Here is a 24,743-nt window from a genome sequence, read left to right as displayed (position 1 = left end):
GTTAATGCAGGACTAAAGCTTTTATACTCAAATGTTTGAATTCAGTCTCCAAGTTTTATACATATGCTCTTCATTGGCCAATTTAATTTTTCATAGTCAGATTTTCTCTAGCTTTGGTACAGGAAACATTTAAAAATTAGACCCTTTTGAATTTTTTCCAGTCTCATGGTTTTTCCTAACTCCTCTAGCTAATGAGCTACAGTACCAACGAACATCCAAACCCACTCTCAGAGACATCGTCAAAAGAGTTCAGAAAGATGACAGGTTTTAAACTTTGTGGGTTTAAGAAAGCTTAAGTTAGGTATCATCACATTCATCATTTTTGCTAGAAAAAGTCAATGCACAAATCAAATTCAGCTACTTCCTTCCTCCAATGTTGTCAGCCTGCCTGGAGTCACCAGTTCTACCTAGCACAGAGACCCTAAAGAGGCAGTTGGACAGCAAGGAGGACTGTAGATAGGTAGGGACAGATGGGGTCTGTGGGGCATACAGAATTGTGCACATCTGCAGTGGGGCAGGGGAGAAGAGGCTTTATAAAGGGGCAGGAGAAGCAGCAGCTTTCAGAGCTGTCTGGGACCCCCAGCAAACCAGGCAACAGCACCATGGACAGGAGCATACAAGGAAGGAAGCAGAGAGGGGAGCTGATTTTGCAAGGGATGGGGGGAGAATAGGTGTCTATGCTCCTGAGAAGAAGTGTCAGGGGGGTGAGTTGAGGATGAGACTTTTTGGAGAAGCCTAGAATTGGGGAGAGCCCCAAGTCTGTACACTCTCAGTGATTGTGCCTCAGCTCACTGCATTTCCAACAAAAAGACACTAAATTCTTCTGAATCGCTTCTGAATGCAAAACTAACCCCAACCTCACGTTTCCCCATGGACAACCATCACTTACGCATGTTAACTGCTCATATCACCACAGAAAATGTTACAATGTTGTTGAGGATCAGGTTTTGTATTAGAGTACAATCTAGAGGAATGTTGTGCATCCATTGTGTAGCTGAATAAGTCAGAAGTGTCAAGAACCATCTTGTGGAGGTGCAGAGTCTGTCAGTGATTGCATAATGTCATGTGTGGTGTTACAGCATGTTCAATAAGGTTGCCCAAATTGGAGATGTCTTTGCTCTTCAGTGATTGTGATGATGAGTTCTGTACATAAGCAGCCTGAACTTAAATTCTATGAATTTTCTGGATGGTGGGATAACTAAATCCACTAAGGTCCTTGGGTACATACTTTGGTTTCCTATTGTCCATCGCATTTTTGATGCTAGATAATAAATATCACCAGTAGGTAAAAAAATTAAATTTATCATTACTGTGGTAGTTTGCTTTTGCAATTGTGAAGTTGTGTTTTGTTTTTTAATTCAGGGAGACATGATACAAATCAGCAATTGATTGCAGAGTTCATAGGTAAGTTCACGCTACAGTACATGAACATAAAAATGTGTATTACGCTAGCAAATATTTCTCCCAACTTTAGTAAAAATGAACCATAAAAGTTTAATCACAGTTGCTTACAAGAAAGAGTCTCAGTAATAACAGCAACAGGCGGCAGATTGCAGAGTTCTTATTCCTATGAATAACCCAACAATGCAGGAGACTCAACAGCCCAGTATTGCGGTTTATAAATGCACACCAGATTAAAAATTGGATAATCAATAGGGCTGTCAAGTGATTTAAAAAAATTAATCGCGCTGTTAAATATTAATAGAATATCATTTATTTAAATACTTTTGATGTTTTCTGTATTTTCAAATATATTGATTTCAATTACAACACATAATACAAAGTGTACAGAGCTCACTTTATATTTACTTTTGGACTACAAATATTTGCACTGCAAAAGAGAAACAAAAGAAACAGTATTTCAATTCACCTTATACAAGTACTGTAGTGCAAGGTCTTTACCATTAAAATTGAACTTACAAAAGTAGAATTATATAAAAAGATTAACTACACTCAAAAATAAAATAATGTAAAACTTTAGAGCCTACCAGTCCACTCAGTCCTACTTCTTGTTCAGCCAATCACTCAGACAAACAAGTCTGTTTACATTTGCAGGAAATAATGCTGCCCACTTCTTGTTTACAATGTCATCTGAAAGTGAGAACAGGCATTCTCATGGCACCGGTGTCACAAGATATTTACGTGCCAGATGCGCTAAACATTCATATGTCCCTTCATGCTTCGACCACCATTCCATTACAGTGCAAATATTTGCAATAAAAAAATAATATAAAGTGAGCACTGTACACTTTGTATTCTGTGTTGTAACTGAAATCAATATATTTAAAAATGTAGAAAAACATCCATAAATATTTATAATAAATTTCAATTGGTATTCTATTATTGTTTAACAGTATGATTAAAAGTGCGATTAATTTTTTTGAGTTAATCGCATGAGTTAACTGCAATTAATTGACAGCCCTAATAATCAATATTCCCCTCTTCCCTGGACCAAAGAGTAAAGATTTCATGGTTCAAACATTCTGAAAACTACAAAGTGACGCTGTTGTTCACTTGAGAACAATACAAAAAAAAATTCCTGAAGTTTAACGTGTAACCACTGAAGATATTTTTTCCATGTCTACTTGGTGTTCATTATTAGATCTGTGTGAACAACAGAGTATGTGTTTGACGCAAAACTAAACGTTTTGTTTCAATTTCAAGTATTTAATTTTTTTTTAAATAAAAGGAAAATTCAAAAGCAGGTCACTTCCTTGTGTAGTAACTGCAGTTCTTTGAGACATGTGGTCCATACCTGCATTTCACTGTGGCTACACACGCGATAAGACTGAAAAATTTTTGCTAGCAGTATCTGTTGGTCTGTGACTACGCTCCTCATCTCCTTGTGCTCTGAACTGAGAGTAGAAGGGGCGGTGTGGATTGGCTGCCTCTCCTCTACTGCAAATCATGAGTCAAGAATTTGAAGCAGAGGGGAAGGAAGGAAGGCAGTGGAATACAGACATGGACCACACATCTCAAAGAACTCCAGTTACCATACAAGGCAAGAACCTCTTTCTTCAACTCCCTATGTGTATTCCACTATGGGTAACTGAGACAGTACTCACTGAGGAGGAAGGTGTGAGAACCTATGCAGTACTGATGACTGAAGGACTGTCAAACCAAAGGATGCATTTGCTATGGAAACTTGCACTAGGGCAATGTCTTGTGAAGGTATAGATAGAACCCCTAGTCTCAATTGCTTACCATCTTTTCACTCTTTCCATAGTTAAATATCCTTGAAAACTAGCTATATTTAAAGTAAATAGGTGCTGTAAGTAAACAACAAATAATTTTGTTGTGGATAATTCTGAGCTCTGGATCTCTTCCAGTGATATTAATAGGAGTCTTTTTTCCATTGATTTCTGCTGCAGAAAGACTGGGTACCTTATGTATGTGGCATATTGCCTTCTATTAACAGGTTTCAGCTTCAATGATTAAGATTATTCCAAAGATGGCATAATAAACAGCACTAGGACTGGACACCCAGAGTATTCATCCATCCCAGAGCCAGATTAAGGGGCTGATCCGACATCAAAGGCCTTTTCCCTGGACTTCAGATGCTTTTAAGTGGATGAATGATAATTTTGATATCTGCTTGGGAATGAGACCCCAACAAACAGATCAAAAGACCTGGCTTGTGGGGGCTATCACAGGAAGAGAAAGCCTGGAACTACTTTTGGGCTCCAAGAGGTAAAGGCCCAACTCAAGAAACAATCATCCAGAAAACAAATATCCTCAAGGCCCACCAGACACCAGGTACGTGGATCTTACATCAGGAAAACTGAGGCCATGAAACCTAAACTATGCATGATACAGAAACCTACAACTATTTAAAAATGTAACTGTCTAAAAAGAACTAACAGCAGACAAAGAATTCTTAGGCAAAATCCAAGAAAAACTCTGGGCACAGAGTGAAGGTCTCTAGGACCACAGCTAGCGATGATGACTAGGGAGGTGGTAGAATCTCCTTCCTTGGAAGTTTTTAAGGTCAGGCTTGACAAAGCCCTGGCTGGCATGATTTGATTGGGGATTGGTCCTGCTTTGAGCAGGGGGTTGGACTAGATGACCTCCTGAGGTCCCTTCCAACCCTGATATTCTATGATTCTATGAAAAGGAAAAAACTGGCTGGAGACTTCATGGCTTCTCGTAACCCTGGCTCTGAACCTCTGGTGTAACATTAAATTATACAAAGAAAGCAAAAGAACTGGAAGATGCTAATTCGTTATCTTCAGATAAACCCATAAAAATGGAGTTTTTCTAAATCTGAATGTTTATTCAAATTTATATCAAATTACTTGGTTAAGTACATCTGCTGATTCAGGCATTCCTCTCTCTGTGGCCTTCATATTTTAATTTCTCTGCCTAAGAGCTTGTGGCTGATGCTGCAAGTTGGTGAGAAGATGAAGTTCCAAGCTATTTTTCTTTAGAGAAGAACTTTCTTTGAGCTCTCCAGATGCCACAAGCTAAGACTTGGAACTATACTGCAACTTACTTTTCGGTATTTGCAGGGTACCCTTGTGACATTTTAGTGTAAGTGAACAAAATGAACCAGTACAAAACTTTATTGCAGGTAGACTGTCAAAGTTCACATAACCAGTATTACTTAAATCACTTGCTAATTTTTTTTAAATAACTACAGATATGCAGTATTTTAGATAAAACAGACAAGTTAACTTTCAAAATAATTTACAGTGTAAAAAAACTTGACACTTTCACTTCCTAGTTAGTTTCAACCACGATATTTCCTCCAGTTATTTGAACAAACCTTGTTTATCTTCACAGATGCAGTTTCCTTATTTCTTTCATCATCTGAAAAACCACCTGTGCAAAAATCAAGATGACACGCTTTGGTCTCAATTTTAACACATTTTGCTCTTTTTTAATTGTATGTTTAAGAGCATTAATGCAACAGCATTATAATATGCACTGTCAAGTGAGACTCTCTCCAAATACCTTTTTTTTTTTTTTTTTTTTTTTTAAAAACACTGTTACAGGCAAGAGCCAAGAAGTAATTTATAGAGAATAACCAGTAAAAACTGTTGGGAACTGCTTTGAGAGGAAATTGCTACTAGCGCATATAAGATTGGAAAATGAAATACTGAGTAGTCCATTCATTTATATAAATCAGAACATAAACACACAATCTCATTGAGAGAGAGGGGGGGGGGGGGGGGGGGGGGGGGGGGGGGGGAGGAACTGATCAAACTAGGTTTATGTTGTGATATATACTTTTCCACAAAGAATTTCTCAGCAGTCAATTGGAGAGATGCTTACAGAACTAAATTTATGCATTCCAGATTACCAAAGTTATTCAGTTTTTATTTAGAAACGAAATAGATTATTAAAGCAATTCTTAAACTTGTCCATGGACCAACTGCTTGTAAACCACAGAGATCGAGCTAGTCAAAGTAATAGCTCTCCTTATTTCCAACCACTAAACTACCTTAACAGACAGTGAAAAATACAACACCACTTTCCTAATATGACGGTAATAGAAAGAATAAAATACAATAAATACACAGCAATTGCTATACCTGACACCAGGATAATATGCAATAATGAGTGGGAGGAGAGGGGATACAAAACTGGGAAAGAGAGAAAGGGATCAATGACACAATATTTCTTCTATTTAGTTATGGCCAACACTATGAAAGGGTTTGTGAACTCATGGATTATTGAAAAAACTGACAATAGTGAACTGTCCATGCATACCATTTCCATTAATTGTACTGGGATTTCTGAGGTTTTGAAGAGCCACAAAAATGATTCAAGGGCTGGAGAAAATTCCTTACAATGAGAGGCTTACAGAGCTCAATGTGTTTAGTTTATAAAAAAGAAAACTGAGAGGTGACTTAATCAGTGTATAAAATACTTCCCTGGGGAGAAAATACCAGATACTAAAAGGCTCTTTAATCTAGTGGAGAAAGGCATAACAAGCACCAATGCTGGAAGTAGAAGCTAGACGAATTCTAACAGGAAATAAGGCACCCATTTTTAACAGTGAGCATGATTAAACAGTGGAACAAACTGCCAAGGGAAGCAGTGGATTTTACAACTCTTGATGTCTTCTAATCAAGACTGGATGCCTCTCTGGAAGGTATGTTTTTAATTAAACAAGTTACTGGGCTCAGTACAAGATAACTGGGTGAAATTTAATGGCCTGTGATATACAGGAGGTCACAGCAGATGATTTAAGGGCCCCTTCTGCTTGAAGCTCTGTGAAGGTCCATAAAGCCTGCATTTCACCACCAGATAAAAAGAATGTTTTCCAATCACTTCAAGAGAAAATCTAAGGGTGTGTCTACACTGCAATAAGACCCATGGCACAGCTGCGGCTGGCCAGGGTCAGCTGACTTGGGCTTGTGGGACTACAAACTGCAGGTTAGATGCCTGGGCTTGAGCTGGTTCCTGGGCTCTGAGACCTTCCCCCTAAAGGGACTCGGAGCCCGAACTCCAGCCTAAGCCTGAACATCTGACCTGCAGTTTGTAGCCCCACAGCTCGAGGCCCATGAGCCTGAGTCAATTAACCTGGGCTCTGAGACTCAGTGCTAAGGTTTTGTTTGTTTGTTTTTGCAATGTAGCTGTACTGTAACAGATCAACTTCAATATCACAAGCCAACTTTAAGTGTTATTATTTATAGCTATTAATAAAATATAACAAAGAAAATGTCATCTTGCAATTTTGTCTCTACATTATATCAGATTAAATGGCTACTGTCAAGCAAAGGAAACTTTTTAAAATAACTGTTGTAGCACCTTAGATTAATAATTTTTTAAAATCACTTTAATACTGTTTACTTTCTAAGCTACCTGATAATGGCCTTTTTCCAAGTAGGCTACAGTTTCCAAAATTTGGCTGAATTTTGTGAACTATAAAGCTCTAAAAAAAAAAAAAGCGATGCTGGTACTATTAACTAGAGAAAGGCTCTCTGAAAATGTCCCCCCCAAATACTGCTAAAGCAACTCAGTTCTGAACTGCTATAACCTAGCTGTGGGCTTCCTGTTAGCAGAGACTACCAATGTGTTGAATTCTGATAAACTGTGCAGTGGCTCCATGGTGCAGAACACCACCTGGTAGGTTGAAACCAAATCCATTTCACTTGTGATATACGCCAGTTTCATTATGATTAAAAAGAAAGCTTTCATATTAACTTACACAGTATAGCGTATATATAGTTCTACCAAAACCAGAAGTTTTCCCTTTACATCCAAATTCTGAATAATAGAAAGATGGGTTCCATTTGTACATGTAAATGATACACAAGATTGACAGAATCTTAAAAGAACTATGAAAACGAAGGTAAGAAAATAATCCTAGAATATGGGGGTGGCTCTACAAGTAACAACAAGAGAAAGAAATGTATCAACTTACTATAGTTCTTCAAACCTTTACAGCGTTTTTCTATTAATGGTCCTTTGTCAGCACGTGCATCCCTTCTGTAATATTAATGAAGAGTTATTTGCAATAGCACCTATGGGTACTACTGCACTAGACACACACAGTCACTGCCCTAAAGAGCTTTAAAACCTTGGTAGGTTTAAAGCACTTGGATTGCTAAGGATCAGACTGCAGGACCAGAGCCAAGATTTGCAACTTCACATCATCTGCAATTAAAAATTTTGCATTAACTGGCCCTGTTTCAAGCAATTAGTCTTATAATTGCAAAGAATCAAAAAACTTTCACTATATTATCAATTATTAGATCAATTTGAGAACCACTGAGAAACAATGTACTGGGTATACAGACTATTTTATGTGTTACTATTTTTCAAAGAGCACCAAGTGAAGATCTCGCATGTTTTTAATTTTCAGCAAAACTTTGCAGTTAATCTTTTAATAGTTTTAGAAATTTAAAAAGGGAATTTAAAACTTTATTCAGGAAAATACATCGACGCTGGTTTACAAATAAGCTAGTTTATTTTAAGAATCCAGCATACAGCTCTTGGTGAATTTGCTTACTATATTTTGGCACATCAAACTTTAATATTTAAATCTGCATGCTTGCATATCAGAGAAATAGCTGCTAATTGCTTTCTGAGCTACTGTAAGTTCTGAAATCACAACTTAGATGAAATCAGAAGCAACAAAGTATTATTGTGGCTCCTTCACTGTTCTATTCATAGATTAATTTATAGTCAACTTATTTTGCTGTTGAATAAGCTCATTTAGACATGGAAGTAAGAACCATAAACAGAGTTAAGTAAAGCGCCACACCACCAAACTAGTGCTTATATCAATGGTGTAGAGACTCTACAATATACCAAAGATTTAATAGGACACTAGCATCCCTTCCTCCATATGGATCAGTTAAAGCTAATGACATTTTTTTTTAAAGCAATGCCATATGCACCAGTTTTAACCATGATCAGGTTTCTTTCAATGTATAAAGAGATGACTTATGTTCATCTGACTGTATTGCCAGAGATCCCATTAGCAAAGTAATGGAGGGGAAGTGCTTTCACTTTGTTGGCAAGTGCTTTTCCCCATAAGGGGCCATATCCATTATACGTCTAAAGTTAATATTTTCAAAGCAGTGTAGGTGATTTAGCCATACATCCCCTCCATTAAAATTAATAGAAGATGTGTTAAATCCCCAACCTGGTTTGAAAATATCAGCCTATATAAATTCATAAGTTTTTTTACACGTCATTTCATAGGTTGTATTAAAAGGAGAATCATGAAAATATTAGAAATTTAATTTCACCGCAATCTACCCACATTTCTTTAGTGTCTTGATAAAATTACTCAGCAAAGGCATAGATGCATGCAATTAGTTGCCTTCTGAAGAACCCCCCAGCCCAGGTATCAATGGTTAACAGCAAATGGTGACTCTTAACCCGTTATCCAATATTTACTACAATCAAGCAGACACGGCATCAGTATCAAATTTATGTACCACTTACGGGAGAACGGGACATTTTGCACTCCATATCTAAAACTTATTAAAATTGAAAAAGATGCTCAAAACTGTCTCCAATCTGTAAATTTGATAGCCATATTTATATTTGGGATTCATATATTACCACATATTATATTCAGAGCACAACCAACCTCATAAAGATTTTTGTATTCATGTGGTAATATTTTTCCTTATTGCAGCAGCAGTTTTCTTTTTCTCCCTTCTCCCTTAGTTGAATCTTCTCCTGAACCTGCAATAAAAAAAATGAAGTCAGTCTTGGAACTAGAGCGCACAGTATAATGTGTAAAAAAATATTATTTGAAAACTAATGAATGAGGACTTATTTATTCCTGAATCTTACAAGCTCCACTAGGAAAGTACGAAAAACTTCCTTAAGAGATAGCTATTTGGATCCAAAATGTACAGGTCTTGTCAGGTATTTTTACAAATCTTAATTTGATATATAAGGACTTACTGCCTTGTCAATCATGCATTTAAATTCTGCAATATCAAAGTGGTTACATAATCTGTCAAGATTCAGATTTTCATAGCAAGTAATTCCATTATTATCCATCCAAGTTTGTTAAAAAACAGCATTATGCACTACTTCCCAATCAGAAATAGTTACTTACGGTTACAATGGTTCTTTGAGATGTGATGCAGACATGTAATACACTTAGGTGTGTGCACACCCAGCACACCAGAGCCAGAGATTTTGCCTAGCGGTACCCGTAGAGGGGTGGTGCACAAAATTCATGGCTGTGGAACCTCCCCGGGGTTATATAAGGCAGTGCTGCCCCGAGTGGCCTCAGTTCCTTTGCACCAAACCCCCATATAAGGGGACTCCGATGCAGAGGCAATGGAGGGTGGGTAGTGGAATACATGTCTACATCGCATCTCGCAGAACCAGTTACAGTAATCAATCATTATTTCTTCTTTGAGTAGATGCAGATGTTTATTCCACCTAGGTGACTTGTAAGCAGTATCCCTTCCAGAAGGTGCGACTGTGAGTCTACTGAAGTAGGGATCGTAGTACTGCCCTTCCTAAGTTTGTGTCCACTCTGGAAGATGCGGCAATAGCATAATGTCTGTAAATGTACGTATGGACAACCACATTACTGCCCTGCAAATGTCCACTATGGAACTGTCATTGAGGAATTCTATTGACATTGCTTATGCTCTCGTCGAATGAGCCTGTACCTGCTGAGGAGGCACAGCCAAAGCTATCTCACATACCGCCTTCATATATGCAATGAGACTATGAGGATAAGCTTCGCGTGATCCGCCTTGAGCTTGACGGTGACCTGGGGAATGACTTGGATTGGGGGAAAGGCATACAAGAGAGTCGATTGCCAACTTTAGTGGAAAGCATCTGAGAGGGAGGCCGGACGGAGCCCCCCCCGAGAGCAGAACGTCTGACATTTCCTCTTTTCCCTTGTGGCAAACAGGATGACCATGGGAATGCCCCACACTGCAAAGACAACCTGGAGAACACTAGTCTTCAGGGACCACACGTGACTCAGGGAAAAATACCTGCTAAGGTGGTCGTGAGATGATTTTGAACCCAGGGTAAGTGGACAGCTATCAGAGTAATGTCCTCCTCAATGCAAAATTGCTACAGATTGATTGCCTCTAGGCCAGGGGTCTCAAAGTCCCGGCCTGAGGGCCATCTGCAGCCTGAGAACCTCCCCATTGCTGCCGGCGGAGGAGAGACGCAGCCACACCACCCCCTGCAGCACCCACTGGCTTGGGGACAGCGATACCATCACTAGTTGCCGGGCAGAGTCAGCCATGGAGGCGTCACTTTTTTCCCCCACAATGAATATAAACAAGTCAAAATTCCGAACACAACTATCTGATGCACACCTTGCTGCAATCCTGAAGGTTTCAACTGCTCAGCCACTGAGGTCAAACATCAACAAACTCAGAGAACTGAAGCGTTGCCAGGCGTCTGGCAAACACTAAAAACACTGACAGGCGAAGAACGGTATAAAGTTGTATGACAGTTTTATTATTTCTAAGAAAATCAAAATAAAAAATACAATATAAACGTTTTCTTTTCTGAACACCATCTTCAGTAACATTATTGGCCCACTGGGAGGATTTGAGAACTGGCACTGGCCCTAAGGTAAACTGAGTTTGAGACCCCTGCTCTAGGCAGAGCGACCTGGAACGTGCTTCCCCAGCTTGTTCACACAGTACACCACAGTGGTATTGTAGGTGAGCAAGTGAACCACTGAGTGTCTTATACGGTACTGGAAGGCACAGTATGAATTGTGGATGGCCTGAAGCTCCAGCATGTTGATATGGAGCGAGGCCTCCTGCTTCAACCACAATGCCTGTACCTTCAGCAAGCCCAGGTGTGCCCCCCAACCTAGCTGGGAAGCGCTGGTAATCACTTACTAGGTGGGCGAGGGCTGGATGAAAGGAACTCCCAGGGAAACATTCTGTGGGCACATCCATCACCGTAAGGAGTCTAGTTCTAGTGGAGAGAGATGAACTAGTCTTTCCAGCAAACGAAGGTTGGGGTGGTAGACCATCTTGACACGCATCTGAAGGAGGCAGAGGTTCAGCCTCGCTAACTGAACCACCTGCATGCAAACGGATACGTGCCTCCATAGGCTCAGACACACCCGGACTGTCATGGAAGACTGAGATTGCAGACTGAGGCAGACCCATCAAATTGTCTGAAAGCAGTCAACCAGTAGGAATGATCTTGTGGAATCTAAGGACCCCAATGAACTTGACTTTTTGAGTGGGAGCCAAAGCTGACTTTCCAGCACTTAGAATGAGGTCCAGACGGTTAAGCAAGTGCAATGTGGTACTGATGTGAGTGAGAACTTCCTCTCTGGATCTGCCCCTCAGTAACCAGTCATTGAGGTACAGGAAGATATGGATTCCCTGATATATAGTAACCACACCACGCAGTTGGTGAAGACTCAGGGAGTGGAAGAGAGGCTGAACAGCAGCACTGTGTATTGAAAATGGTGCTCTACAATGAAGCAAAGGATTTGCCTGTGGCTGAGCAGAATTGCTACACAAGTTGTTTGCTAGAAGCTGAAAATGGGCGACAGGCAATGGATCACTTGCTACCTGTTCTGTTCATTCCCTCTGGGGCACCTTCCATTGGCCACTGTCAGAAGACAGGATACTGGGCTAGATGGACCTTTGGTCTGATCCAGTATGGCTGTTCTTATGAAGTAGGTCTCCTGGAGGTCAAAGCAGTGAACCAATCGTTCTGAGAGAACACAGGGAGGACAGTCGAAAGAGTGACCATTTGGAACCTTATATATTTGATATGTTTGCTGAGGCTGCAAAAGGTCAAGGATAGGTCTCAGCCTCCTTTGGATTTGGGTATCAAGTAGTACTGGGAGTAGAAGCCAGGACCTCAGTGTTCCAGTGGAATTTCCTCCACCACTCCCAACACCAATGCTTGGTGAGCAGTATCTCATGAGAGGGGTCCCTGAAGAGGGACAGGAAGGGAGGGTGGGGAGGAGGTTTGGAGACAAATTGGATGGCATAACCCAATCTAACAGAGACCAGGACCCAGATGTTGGAAGTAATCAAGCCCCAACCGCTATAAAAAGGGTCAGTCTGTCCCCAAAGGGATGGGAAGATGAGGAGGCAAGAGTAACGATTGGAACAGTACTCTGGACCAAGTAGTCAAAAGGGCATTTATATGCCACCGAGGGATGGTGTGTAGGCTGGCTGAACCGCTTTCTCTTTTGGGATCTATCCCTCTTCTTAGGTCAGTTCTGCTGCTTCAGGGGAAAGGGCTCCACAAAGTTACACAGTGGGCAATACTGCTGATGCTGAGCACCGTAGTGGTGCCTGTGCACGGTGTACACGCCCACGATCTCAGGGTAGTCCTAGAGTCCTTGAAGGAGTCAAGCATTTCATTGGTCTTGTCTGCAAACAGGGTTCAACTGTTGAAAAGCAAGTCCTCAATCATCAGGTGCAACGCTGGAATTTAGCGGCCACGAAGCCCTCCTCATAGTGACCGCAGAGGCCATCACCCTGGCCAAAGTGTCTAACGTCAAGGGTGGACTGCGGAGATGTTCTGGCCACCAAGCAGCCTTTCTTGACAAAAGCTGGTCCACAAACATGAATATAAGGGACGAACTAAGGAAGTCATATTTGGACAGCAACACTGTTGGTTAGCGATTCACATCCATAGGGATGAGGATGTGTAGACTTTCCTGCCCAAAAAGTCCAATCACTTAGAGTCTCTGTCCTTGGGGGTGGACTTCACTGGTTTGAGAAGCATGTCATTGATTGGGAGGGCAACTCTCCCACGGGCAGATGGCTGCAAAAAGTCCAGCAATTTGTAGGTGTTCTTATGCAGGAACTCTGCCTGGATGCTCACGGATGAGGCCACAAGGCATAAAGGTCTTGATATCTCTTGAGATCTCTGTTATTGAAGGGAAGGATGAACTCAGTACTATAGCGTCATCCAGAGACGAGGACAAGGCTCTTAATTGAGCCAAGGCTGGATCTTGTCTTAGGGATGATGCACCCAGACAAGAGGGCTCTGGAGGCTCCATGGGGAGGAAAACGGCTGATTTCTGCATCCACAGCTGATCTACAGCCACCACTGCAGAGCTGGCAGATGATTTCGTCTTTGAACGAGATGAATAGAAGGTATTGCAGGAACGAGGGGCATCCCACTCATTCCAAGGGGGCCACAGATATGGATAGGGCATTGGTGGCCAGGAGGCGCCTGGCCAGGGAGCGCTTGCCAATGTTAGGGACCATAACAGTCCATCAGTGGTCCTCAGTGTTCATTGGACGATGCAGAACAGGACAACCTTGACTTGGCTGTGGAAGAGTTCTGGGATTCCGGCAAGGCAGGGCAGAGCTAGACCAGAGGGAGCAAGGAAGTGATCCGTTTCAGCTATTGTCCAGAATGAGGCAGGAAGCAGTGCATCAGATGGAAGTGATACTGTTGGTACTGAATCTACTAGTGCCGAACGCAGAGTTGTAAACAGTGGCACCGAAGCACCCGACTGTACCGACACTGAGGGTGGTGAAAGCTGCCAGGGAAACACATGTGGCAGTGCTGAGGAGGTTCCTCATACCAATTCTGATACTAACTTTATCCCCACTACTGGAAGAAGAGCACTGGGATGAACTGCTGACAGCGGCTTGCTCCACTGGAGGGGCTATAGGTGGTGCAGCTCTGGGAAAATCCTGATCCTGGACGAGTGGTGAAGTTGGGACCAAAAGGCACATGATGTCTGCGGCTGCCTGATATGCTGATGACATGGACACAGTCAGTACCAGCATCCCCCTCGTTGGTACCAGACTCAACAGAGACTGGAACCAGAGTCAACGGTACAGGGTTTCTGACCTTCCCTCTTGATACTGTAGCAGGGTTAAAGCTACCTGTGCCATCCTGACTGCCAGCACCAGCTCCATGCCAATCCACGCTCTTCCTGGGGGAGGCAAAAAAGTGTCACCCTGAGACCTGGAGCGGTCTGGATTGATCTTATGTGACCTTTCCCTTGGCACAATTGACAGGGAACAGCTCCTCCACTTCTTTGGAGAGGTGCTACTCCCGAACATGAAGCAGACACTCTCAGAGCCCGAGAGTGACTATCAGCTGGATGACAGCATTGGTACTGGATCAGGCCACATGACCTGTTCAAGCAGGTGCTGCTTGAGGTGAAGGTTCCTGCAGATCAAACAGTGCTCTTTGGAGGTGGGCCTTATCAAGACAAAGTAGGCACTGTGTGTGGGGATCGTTATTAGGGATCGCTCTCCCATACGAAGGACAGTGTTTAAACCCCAGTGAGGGTATCACCAGGGGAAAAACACTAGAACTAACCAACACTAAACTACTAACATTAATTATATACAATAAAAGTCTAGACGGATTGCAAGGTTGTGAGGTTACAACCACATAGAGCTCCAACTCCAGACACAGGCAGTAAGAAGGAACAGGGGGAGGGGCAAGAGGGAGGAGAGGAGGAAGGGGGCGCATGGGTAGCACCTCCTAATATAACCAGGGAAGGGATCACAGCCTCTACGGGTACTGCTAGGCAAAATCTCTGGCTTTGGTGCGCTGGGCATGTACACAACAAAGTGGAATACACGTCTGCATCTACTTGAAGAAAGACTAATTAGCAAATATGAAGTCTCTAGTTTAAGCTGTTTTTGCAGTGCAAAAATTGAATACTTTCCAAATTAGAAAAGTCACCCACCCCCACCACAGTTCCATCTCTTAAAAGGACCGTGCCTGATTATCTCAGTCATTCCAACAAAGATTCTCCTGTTGGTTACAGACAACATGAGAGATTTCCGATAAAGAGGAGCTTTGAGAAAATATGTGAAAATGGGAAGGAGCACTGTTTCCATTACAAGACCAACTTTCAACTAAGTTAGAGTCTTAATCAGGGCGTTTCTACCATGGCCCCAGAACAAGTTTCTGAATTTTGTTACACTTGATCATAATCCTTCATCTTTATACTTTTGTGTATTCCTTGTTCTAGACTCAACTTTTAAAATACTTCTGACATGTGAAAAATCAAGTACCATATATCACTCATATAGTTAGGCCACTGGTGTGCTGATATCACAGCCTATCATGCTAATGAATATTTTCTCATTGTTTCCTTGTATTCCCTCCCATCTGTCAGTATCCATCTGTTGTCTCTTGTCTTGTACTTAGCTTGTAAGATCTTTAGGACAGAGACCCTCTTTTTGTTGGGTTTGCACAGACCTCAGTGCAATGGGGTCCCAGTCCATGACTGGGGTTCCTGGGCACTGTGGTTATACAATAAATAATTATCCCATTGTAATACTCAAACTACCCATATATCAGGAACACTAAACAATAGACCATTATGCTTCACACAAAATTTGCCTCATGCAAATCTTACTCATAACTGTCCTGCTAGATGAACATCCAGAATTTTTGCTGTTTTAACAGCCTTATTTTGCTGCCCCGTTTGCCAGCTGATAATGCAACTATTTTGAACATTCACAGATAAGACCAGAAGGAGCCATTGTGATTTAGTCTGACCTCCTGTCTAACACAGGTCACAGAACTTGTTTAAACTATAGCATCTCTTTTAGAAAAAGATCACCTCTTGATTTAAAGATCACCAGTGATGGAGAATCCACTACAATCCTTGGTAAGTTGTTCCAATGTTTAATTACTCTTGTTCTTTAAAAAAACCCACACCTTATTTCCAGTCTGAATATGTCTAGCATCAATTTCCAGCTATTGGCTGCTAGACTGAATATCTGTTTCCCATATAGACTGATCTAGTCACTCCTTAACAGTCTCTTTGTGACATTAGAAGCTAGGTTTATCTTCTCCCACAACCAATACAAAACCCTCATCCTCAAAAACTTAGTTTATCTTGCATCAGCCACTTCCTTGGTTCTTCAGGAGAGAATTCAGGAATAAAATGGGATTGAAAAGTAGTTTTCTATTGATGGGAGGCAGGCTAGTGGCTGTAGGTCAATGATAACAGAATCAAAGACAAACTGCATTGCCAGGAGACACTAGGAACAGCTGACAGGAATTGGTCACCTGATAATTAGTGTCTCAACCTGATATTCCACTGAACTGCAAAAAAACTACCTCACTGCTTCTGAAGAATGCTGAAGCCAGCTTGCTTTGCTGTGTTAGCCACAAGAAGTACATTACATAAGAATTGCACTAGGCAAATTTACTTGCTTCCCGGTGCAATTCAAGATGTTGATATTGATCCATGAAAACTTTATATTTTTTTCTAGCTATCTGAAAAAACTACCGCTCTCTGAAAAACTGCCCCTTTCTGTGTGTGCTCCACCTCAACCACTGTATACAGCTGAGCCTTTCACAGTCACTCAAACTTAAACATCTGACTGGGGCAAAGCTTCTTGATACTTGAAATTTCAATTTTTACTGGTGACTGTATAGAACAGCAAAACCTGTATATACAAGCAGCACTTTTTCTGAGAAATGATAATTTACATGCAAATTTATACAAGGTTAGCTTATAAAGACACTTAAGTATTTTCTTTTTTAAGTGAAGATAAGATGCAAGGAAAATGCCTATTTTGGGGGATACTGTAAAAGTCTGCGAACAAAAAAATTTTTTTGTTCAAAAACAACTTAAATGTTATCAAATATTCGGTAAAAATGCAGTGTATTTAACCAGTGAGTCTTAGCTAATAATAGTAATTTATGAACAACAGGCTTCAGCATGGCCCACAAGTTCCTACAATTGAAATGTATTTGAAAAAGAAAAGAACTCTGGACTTACCTTTATATGGTATTTTAATGCACCAAGCTGATATACTGCTTGAAAAGGTCTGCGATCAATCGGACATGAAGCCATAACCTGAAAGAAGATTTTTCATCTATTAGGATTTACACCAAATTAGGAAAAAAAAACCCAATTGTCTAGACTTTTAATTCATTTAATTCTCCTGGACTTCTTAGCAGAAATCTCTCACTCTCTACTACCTGCTCAGCTACTGATAGCCTCTCAATGGAAAAAGAAAAATAGTCCAACTGTAGAGGAACGGATCCAATAAATATGGGAAGTTGTTATGGAAAAATTAACACACTAATTTCGTACCCAGAAAAACAGACAGAGGGCAAATGGATACTTTGATATTTGGTTATCTTTTATTCAGTACTCAGACCAAGTACGTTCACCTATAAAATAACCCAGCACTCTTGTTCAATTTTTTTAAAAATAAAATATTGGATAAACATGCCTATTCTGTTCAATGAGCAGAGATTTCCCTCAATTTAATGACAGGTTTCAGAGTAGCAGCCGTGTTAGTCTGTATTCGCAAAAAGAAAAGGAGTACTTGTGGCACCTTAGAGACTAACAAATTTGTTAGTCTCTAAGGTGCCACAAGTACTCCTTTTCTTTTTACTCAATCTAATAAGATCACTAGAACCATGTCTTAGATGTAAGGAGGCTCACTTTGTAATATGGTACCACTTTGTTAAAGAAAGATTTGATGACTATATTTTTGTATGATGTGTCTAAACAAAAGCTCATTGACACACTAATTATTGTACGCAGTGTAGTTGTAGCCATGTTGATCCCAGAATATTGGAGAGACAAGGTGAGTAAGGTAATATCTTTTATTGGACTAACTTCTGTTGGTGAGAGAATCAAACTTCCGAGCCACACCTGAAGAAGAGCTCTGTGTGGCTCGAAAGTTTGTCTCTCTCACCAACAGAAGTTGGATAAATAAAAGATACTACCTCACCTACCTTGTTCCTCTAATACTGATTTATTATTTTGTTTCTGATATTTACATGGCAATGATATGTAAACCTATTAAGACTCCCTAAACAAAGTACAAAAAAACCACAAAAATGAAAGTAAGTTGCTAGAAACATGCAATGTTACAACTTGTTCATATTAACTGATTTGCATTTATTACCCTAGTAAAATTTAATCAACCATCATAAAAGCTGTCATGTACAGACTCAATTTCACCCAACCATTGAACTTTTAATTAAGGACAGAACTGCTACATGTGAAACAGAATGTACCAAAATATCAGCAGGTACTCTCCAGAAATAACGTTACATGAAGTTAGCTGCAGCTATAATTTTTTCCTTCACAGATGTGGGGTATCAAAGACGCTGAATAAAAAATAAAGTTTCTGAATCTTTTTGAAAAAAGTTTATCAACTTCAACTCACCTTACTTAATATCACAACACTTAGATATATTTATAGTGAAAACAAAGATAAGTTTATTACCAATGATTCAAGAGATAGTGAGCAAGGATAATGGAAAGAAAAAGTTATGTTTTTTTTGTTTTAAATATAACATTTTCTAGAGACTAAACTTAACTATTAGGTTAACCTATCTAATGAAGTTAACCTCACTCACAGCCTTTTGAAGAGTCTTCAAACCAAACTGGCCGCGATCCCATTTTCACGAGTGTATATGTACTGCACTTTTACTCCCTAGCTGCAGGATGACAGGATGTCTTCTTTGTTCCCAAAATATCAGCCAGTGAACCTTTAAAGGGTATCAACATAAGGTTCTCTTCCCCTGTTGTATTTCTATACCTGTTCATTCCTTTCCGAAATTCTTACAATCCTTCATCTGCATTTAGCTTTGATGGGTAATGTAAGACCAATTGTGAAGCAGATAAAACTTAATTTACATTTTAACAGAGACAGGTAAATAAACATCTTTTGTCTGACAGGAAACCTGCTTCTGCTCCTCTGCTGTGATACAGAACATATTTTCAGCAGACATACATAACTCCTTACATAGCATCTGTACATACATTTCATAACAATGACAATGACTGGTGTGACCCTGGCTTTCATTTAAGCCCACACAGGATTTTCTCTGGTGAACCTGAATGTACCTACCAGAATCAGAATATTCTTGTAACCCCCTTGCCAGCTGGCATTCAGGGTTCCTTGGGTCATAGCATATATACAAAAAGTTCACCGAACTCAATTTTTCTATAATGTGTGACCATGGATAACACAGTTTATGTTCATATAGTGCCTTTCATACCAAAGGGATCCCACAGCTCTTTATAAACACTGTACATGAGTCACTTTGCCCACTACTAAAGGACAGCCACGTCTGCAGTGGAACTCATCAGCTTTTTTATGGCGCATAGCATCATTATGACAATTTAGGATAGGAAATGAAGTTCATAACTAACTGAAATGTAAATGTAATTAACTAACTGTAATGCTGTTCTCTTGCTGCAGAGAGGAAATGGCTCCTATCACTCCTAGGCATTAGTCTCCCTTTGCCCCCGTTTAATTGGATCTGGCTTCTCACAGACCCCTGCTACTCTCCTCCTTCTGTCTTATTCTTTTACCTTACAGGCTTCCTTGGATCACCCCCCACCCTCCACATGATAAAACTATCCTCTCTGTGCCTTTCCTTGGATTAAACCCTGGTGGGAGATTGTGTTACTTGCCAAAGTGCTCATTGCCAAAAGGAAGAACTTACGCAACACAACAGAGGATTCTTTAAGATCTTCAGAGACTAGCTTTCTATTTATGCTCCTGATCTAGTGGTGGCTGAAGAGTCCTGCCCTGGTGTCACCAAAATAAAACTTAAATAATGGAGGACAAGACCTGATTAGAAGGCACAGGGGCATGCAGAAGATATACTAAAGCAGAGTAGGTGCTGAACAGGAACAATAACTGAAGAGGTGTATCTTCTGTGGGGAACCTTTGCTGACCTGTCAGGAGGAAATGAATAAAATGTTCCAGGGTGGTAGTTAAGTTCCATAGTGAGATAAGACTGTCAGATATGGGGATGAATTTTGGTGGGTACCACCTGACTCTTGCTAGACAGCTAAGATCCAGGAGGAAGAATCCTACAAAACAGCTTCACAAAAATAGGATTTCAAGGTGAGCAACATTCTCTTATTGCTGTGTACTAGTCTTTTCTCTCCTAGGACACTACTCTACCCCCACACAATCAAAGCACAGACCGCGAAGAAATCAGGAAACCTTTCTTTTTAAATTTTCAGTTTCTTTAAAATAATAGCAGATTAACTGTAATTAACTGTAAAATGTCATTTGTCACTGTGTATATACTAGTGTTTTTAAGTTGGTTCCTCTGTAGAAAATAAAAATCTGACAGTAGTTCAAGTCATATTGAGCAACTCTTTTTATCCTCAGTTTTTATAGAATATATTGAAAATAGGCTCCATTTTGGAAGGGGGGGAAAGAGGAGAGTCTTTCAGATTAGAATTTTCAGGTAACTGCTTAGTTTTTTTCCACCCCAATGGATGTAGCTTTGCCTTTAAAATAAACCACAAACCTTCAAGAACTTGTATATGGTGGTATAAACCTAGTTATTGTACATTTCAAAGAAGATGCATTATTGTCGTATCTTCTGTATTCCGAATTGGGTGATTTCTCATAACTCATAAGTTAAAGTAATTATAGTTATTTATAAATGAATGATCATACAGAAGGATCAAGGTAGGTAAGCAAATATTAAACTACTCCTTCACCCAAATACAAAAAAAAATCCCTTAAAACTAACAGTAAATATTTAATACTAATTAATTGGGAAAAGTAATGACCAAACTACATGACATAAACATACTTCTAGTGGCCACACATTTAAAATATACTTCTATAAAACCACTTATAAATTTCCCCAACAATGGCATTTTGGTATCTCCCCACCAGACTTTACAAAGAAATTTAAAATTATATTTATATAATTACATGGGCTGAAGGGATCCTAGAGCCCCAGAGGAGAAAGGAACCTTCATAGAGTTATTTATTTGAGGTTTTCCCTCCACACACATTTATCTTTAGCCAGGGTGGAAAAAGCAGACAGGTCCCCATGGCAACTAACAAAACTTAAATACAAGCAAACTGAAAAGGTACATCTTTATCTATCTTAAATAATTAGACAGTAAGCTGTCTGCGGCAGAAATCACCTTTTATTCTGCTTTTGTATAGTGCCTAATACAATGGCGGTCTCAATCCTAATCAGGCCTTGTAGATGATACCTATATACTGTAGAGGAAGGCAATGACAATAAGAAAAGCTATTACAGAGGGGAACAAAAGGGCAGAGATCTTATTTTCTAAACATATGATTAGGGATCTGGTAAAGCATGTATTTAAACCAAAAATCTCATTTACTCTAGCAAGGAGGATTGTAGAGAAGAAAACCCTCATAGGTCTGTATTGTACCGAATGAGATAAAACTTAATACTAACTCAAAAGGACATTTTTTTTTTTTTGAAGAAAACAATGTCATTTTTACACTAGGAACCCAAACAGCGATACATAAAACAAACGATCCATTGATTTTACCTACTTTCAGCTGAAGCTAGGTTTGACAACCTTAGAAAAATAATAGTTTTGCTGCAGTGGGTTCAGTTCTTGAATACGTGTACACTAGATACAGAACAGAATTAAAAACCATTGAAAAGAAAGTTAAGGACAGAAAAAAGTTTTCCACTTACTTTAGACAAGCAAACAGAACCTACAAAATAATTACTGGTTACAGAACAGAGAAATTGTGGTTATGATTTTAATATTACCACAATGAAGCATCTGGAGGAAGCAACATTTCTTAATAAATTCCTGGAGAGCAGCAGCAAACTAGAGAGTTAGAAAATGGAAGCCCCATTGTGCTAGGTAACTGTACACTCACCTATGAAGACAATGTCCCTACCCAGAAAGTATTACAACATAAGATAAGGGAAGTATAAATAATTAATGGAATGGGATTCAATCAAAAATTTTTATATAATTAGCAATCACAAATATAAAGTGGAGATTACCCCATCTACCCCTCAAAATAGCCATAATTAATGGGCTAATTTCTTGTAGGCATCACAAGAGGTGGGAGGTCTTGAGAAAGAAAATGTAACGTATCAGACTATTTGAACAGTGGAGAAAGCTACTTAGCACTATTTATAAACAGATTATTTTAAAAATTTTGAAAATTTGAATCCAATTAGAACACATACTCATAGATTTAAAATAAATGGTTGAAGTGACTAGTGACAACTTTACTTGATCAGTTAATCAGTTATTTTTCCCATTAAAAATTTCAGACACACAGAACACATTACATCTTTGTTCTGAAACTTACTTCAGCCCATTTAAGAATACAGGTCATGCAGAAGAAGTGCCTGCAGTTTTCAGGAAAACCAACCTCCTGTTCTAAAAGGCAGTTTAGACAGATTGGGCAACGGTCAGCTTCATCATATAACACAGCAGTAGGACAGGAACAGCTTTCTTCATTCTCTTCACCTGTTATTAACATTGACACTTTCAATTATTGTTCATTTCTGGAACTAAATTAGATTTGAATACAACAGTTTGTGTTAAAAATAAGTGTGTACATTCTTAACTGTATATATTAGTATCTTCCTGATTCCTCAAGTTTAATATCTTGTATTTTTTGTACAAGATAACAACTTATCTAGTTGTAATAAAGAGCAAAGTGGTAAGTCAATTATCAATGTTTCAATTGTTTAATCAAGCTGTTGACTAAAACAGTGATGTTAATAAAGGAATTTTAACTTGACTGGAAAAAACCACATAACCCTCACCAGTATTCTCCATTCAAAGGAATGGAAGTTAGCTCGACATTTGTTTTAAAAAATATAAACACAGGGATGATAGGCTAAATTATTGAACAATCTAGCCCTATTTTATTTGGAATCAATGCACAATGTAAAATGAGTTCCCTTTCGTTTAAGCCCCCCCTCATATGCGTGTGGTGTCTGGGAATAATGGGATGAGTTAAGCATGTCTCAGTTCTAATACCTTGTAAATCAACAAAAACATTTATCCTTAATTTTAGCTTTTTTGTACTTCCATTCAAATTAAAATTATTTTTTCACATGACTTCCTCCTGACCTAATAAAATATCTACAGTGCATGCTAAATGCAGCAACGTTCTTAATTTTGTTAAATCAAAACATTTTCAAATCAGACCAAACTGAATTCAACAGTTAGTAAGGACTAGTTTCATGACACGTCAACTTTGAAGTTTTCACACAATATATTAATTCCTTCACTCAAAAGTGTGTTTTCACGTTTTCCCACTCAGCCATAATTCAAACACAAATGAAGAGACGTTACTCAAAATTTACAAAAACTACATTGCTATTAAGTTGCAAACACTACCAACCCAGGGCTGGGCCAATCCCTGCCTGCGCCTGACTAAGAGGTCTGTTTCTGTTTCTAGAACTGATCAGGTTGAACATGTTGCTGTAAAGGATTTAGGGACCTTTCCAGGCAGAAGAAAAAACAAACAAACAAAAACAACTTACACTGGTTAGCAAAATTTGGTTAACAGATTAAATTCTACAACCTACAATCTACTAATTCAGAGAAAGATCAAATAAAAAAATCTAAGCACATTGCTTGAACCTGACTACTGACAATAAAACATTTTCATGTTTTCCCTAAAATTTTTATTTCACGTAATTCCAGACATTGTCACTTTATTACAGGACACCATGCACAAGTTACATACATATATATATATATGTACACACACATATATATACACACACACACATTACCTTCCATGTCTTCATGTTTTTGATCCTCAATATCTGGAATACATTTTTTTTTGTTCTTCATCTCTACTTGGGAAATACAACCTGAAAAATATTGAAGTAACAATTTAGTTTTGCTTAATATATGTTTACATTCCAATTAAAGAAATTAACCACTATCAACTTTACAAAAGAATTTCCAGCACTCGCCATTCTTTTATTATATAAATTGGAGAGCAGACGTATTTGCCAGGGAAAGCAGCAGAACATGGATCATTTAATATGCACATTTTTGTAGCCTATTTTGATCCCAACGTCTCACTGGACCAGCTCAAGTAGATGGCTATAGAAACAGTGTAGCCACTGTAAAACCTAATAAAGAATATCCTTTAATATCAAAACTATATTAATACAACTTTATATCTGATATTTTATAGGTGAACTACAAAACAATTTTTAATAAAATATCCCCCAAACTTTTGTAAGATTCTAAAAGGAAAAGTATTACTTTTTATTAATAAAAATATGTTCTTCCTTGAAAGTTTCCTTGATAAGTTGGCCCCCTTAGTACCTGTAACTGGGATTCTCCATCTCTAGCAAAACTGTAGCAACTATGCTCTGCCATTCCCACCTCAGCAGTTGGGGGCGGGGCAGGAGAGGGAAGGAACAGCAGGATTTGGAAATCACTTAGATGTACATGGAGGAGTGAGAAGAGATGAAGATGATGCTCCAAGCCTGAAGAATAGAAATAGTAGCATGACTACAGTGAGAATTAAGAGGATTTAGCAGGAAAATGTTTTAGCCATGCTGAGTTGAAAGTGTTGTCTTGACATCCAGAAAGATAT

General features: G+C 39.3%; 1 protein-coding gene across 6 annotated transcripts in view; it reads right to left on the bottom strand.

Moving 5' to 3' along the window:
• Positions 1-24,743, bottom strand: part of SCAF11 (SR-related CTD associated factor 11) — a 65,404-nt gene that overhangs the window by 19,151 nt on the left and 21,510 nt on the right. For 3 of the 6 annotated variants that reach the window (XM_037887703.2, XM_037887712.2, XM_043548837.1), the window contains exons 3-8: positions 23,923-24,003; positions 22,479-22,639; positions 17,159-17,236; positions 9,053-9,150; positions 7,373-7,437; positions 4,766-4,821 (exon numbers count right to left, since the gene is read on the bottom strand). In XM_037887703.2, coding sequence (XP_037743631.1) covers positions 4,766-4,821; positions 7,373-7,437; positions 9,053-9,150; positions 17,159-17,236; positions 22,479-22,639; positions 23,923-23,983 — 519 coding nt within the window. In that variant the 5' untranslated portion in view covers positions 23,984-24,003. Of the gene's footprint in view, positions 1-4,765; positions 4,822-7,372; positions 7,438-9,052; positions 9,151-17,158; positions 17,237-18,759; positions 21,219-21,310; positions 21,390-21,695; positions 21,776-22,478; positions 22,640-23,922; positions 24,004-24,743 lie in introns of those variants that run through there. The other 3 variants (XM_037887732.2, XM_037887741.2, XM_037887721.2) reach the window with 3 other exon arrangements.

This window comes from Chelonia mydas, chromosome 1 (genome assembly GCF_015237465.2).
Source record: "Chelonia mydas isolate rCheMyd1 chromosome 1, rCheMyd1.pri.v2, whole genome shotgun sequence".
Classification (NCBI taxonomy): Eukaryota; Metazoa; Chordata; order Testudines; family Cheloniidae; genus Chelonia; species Chelonia mydas.
This window is presented reverse-complemented; position numbering and strand designations above follow the sequence as displayed.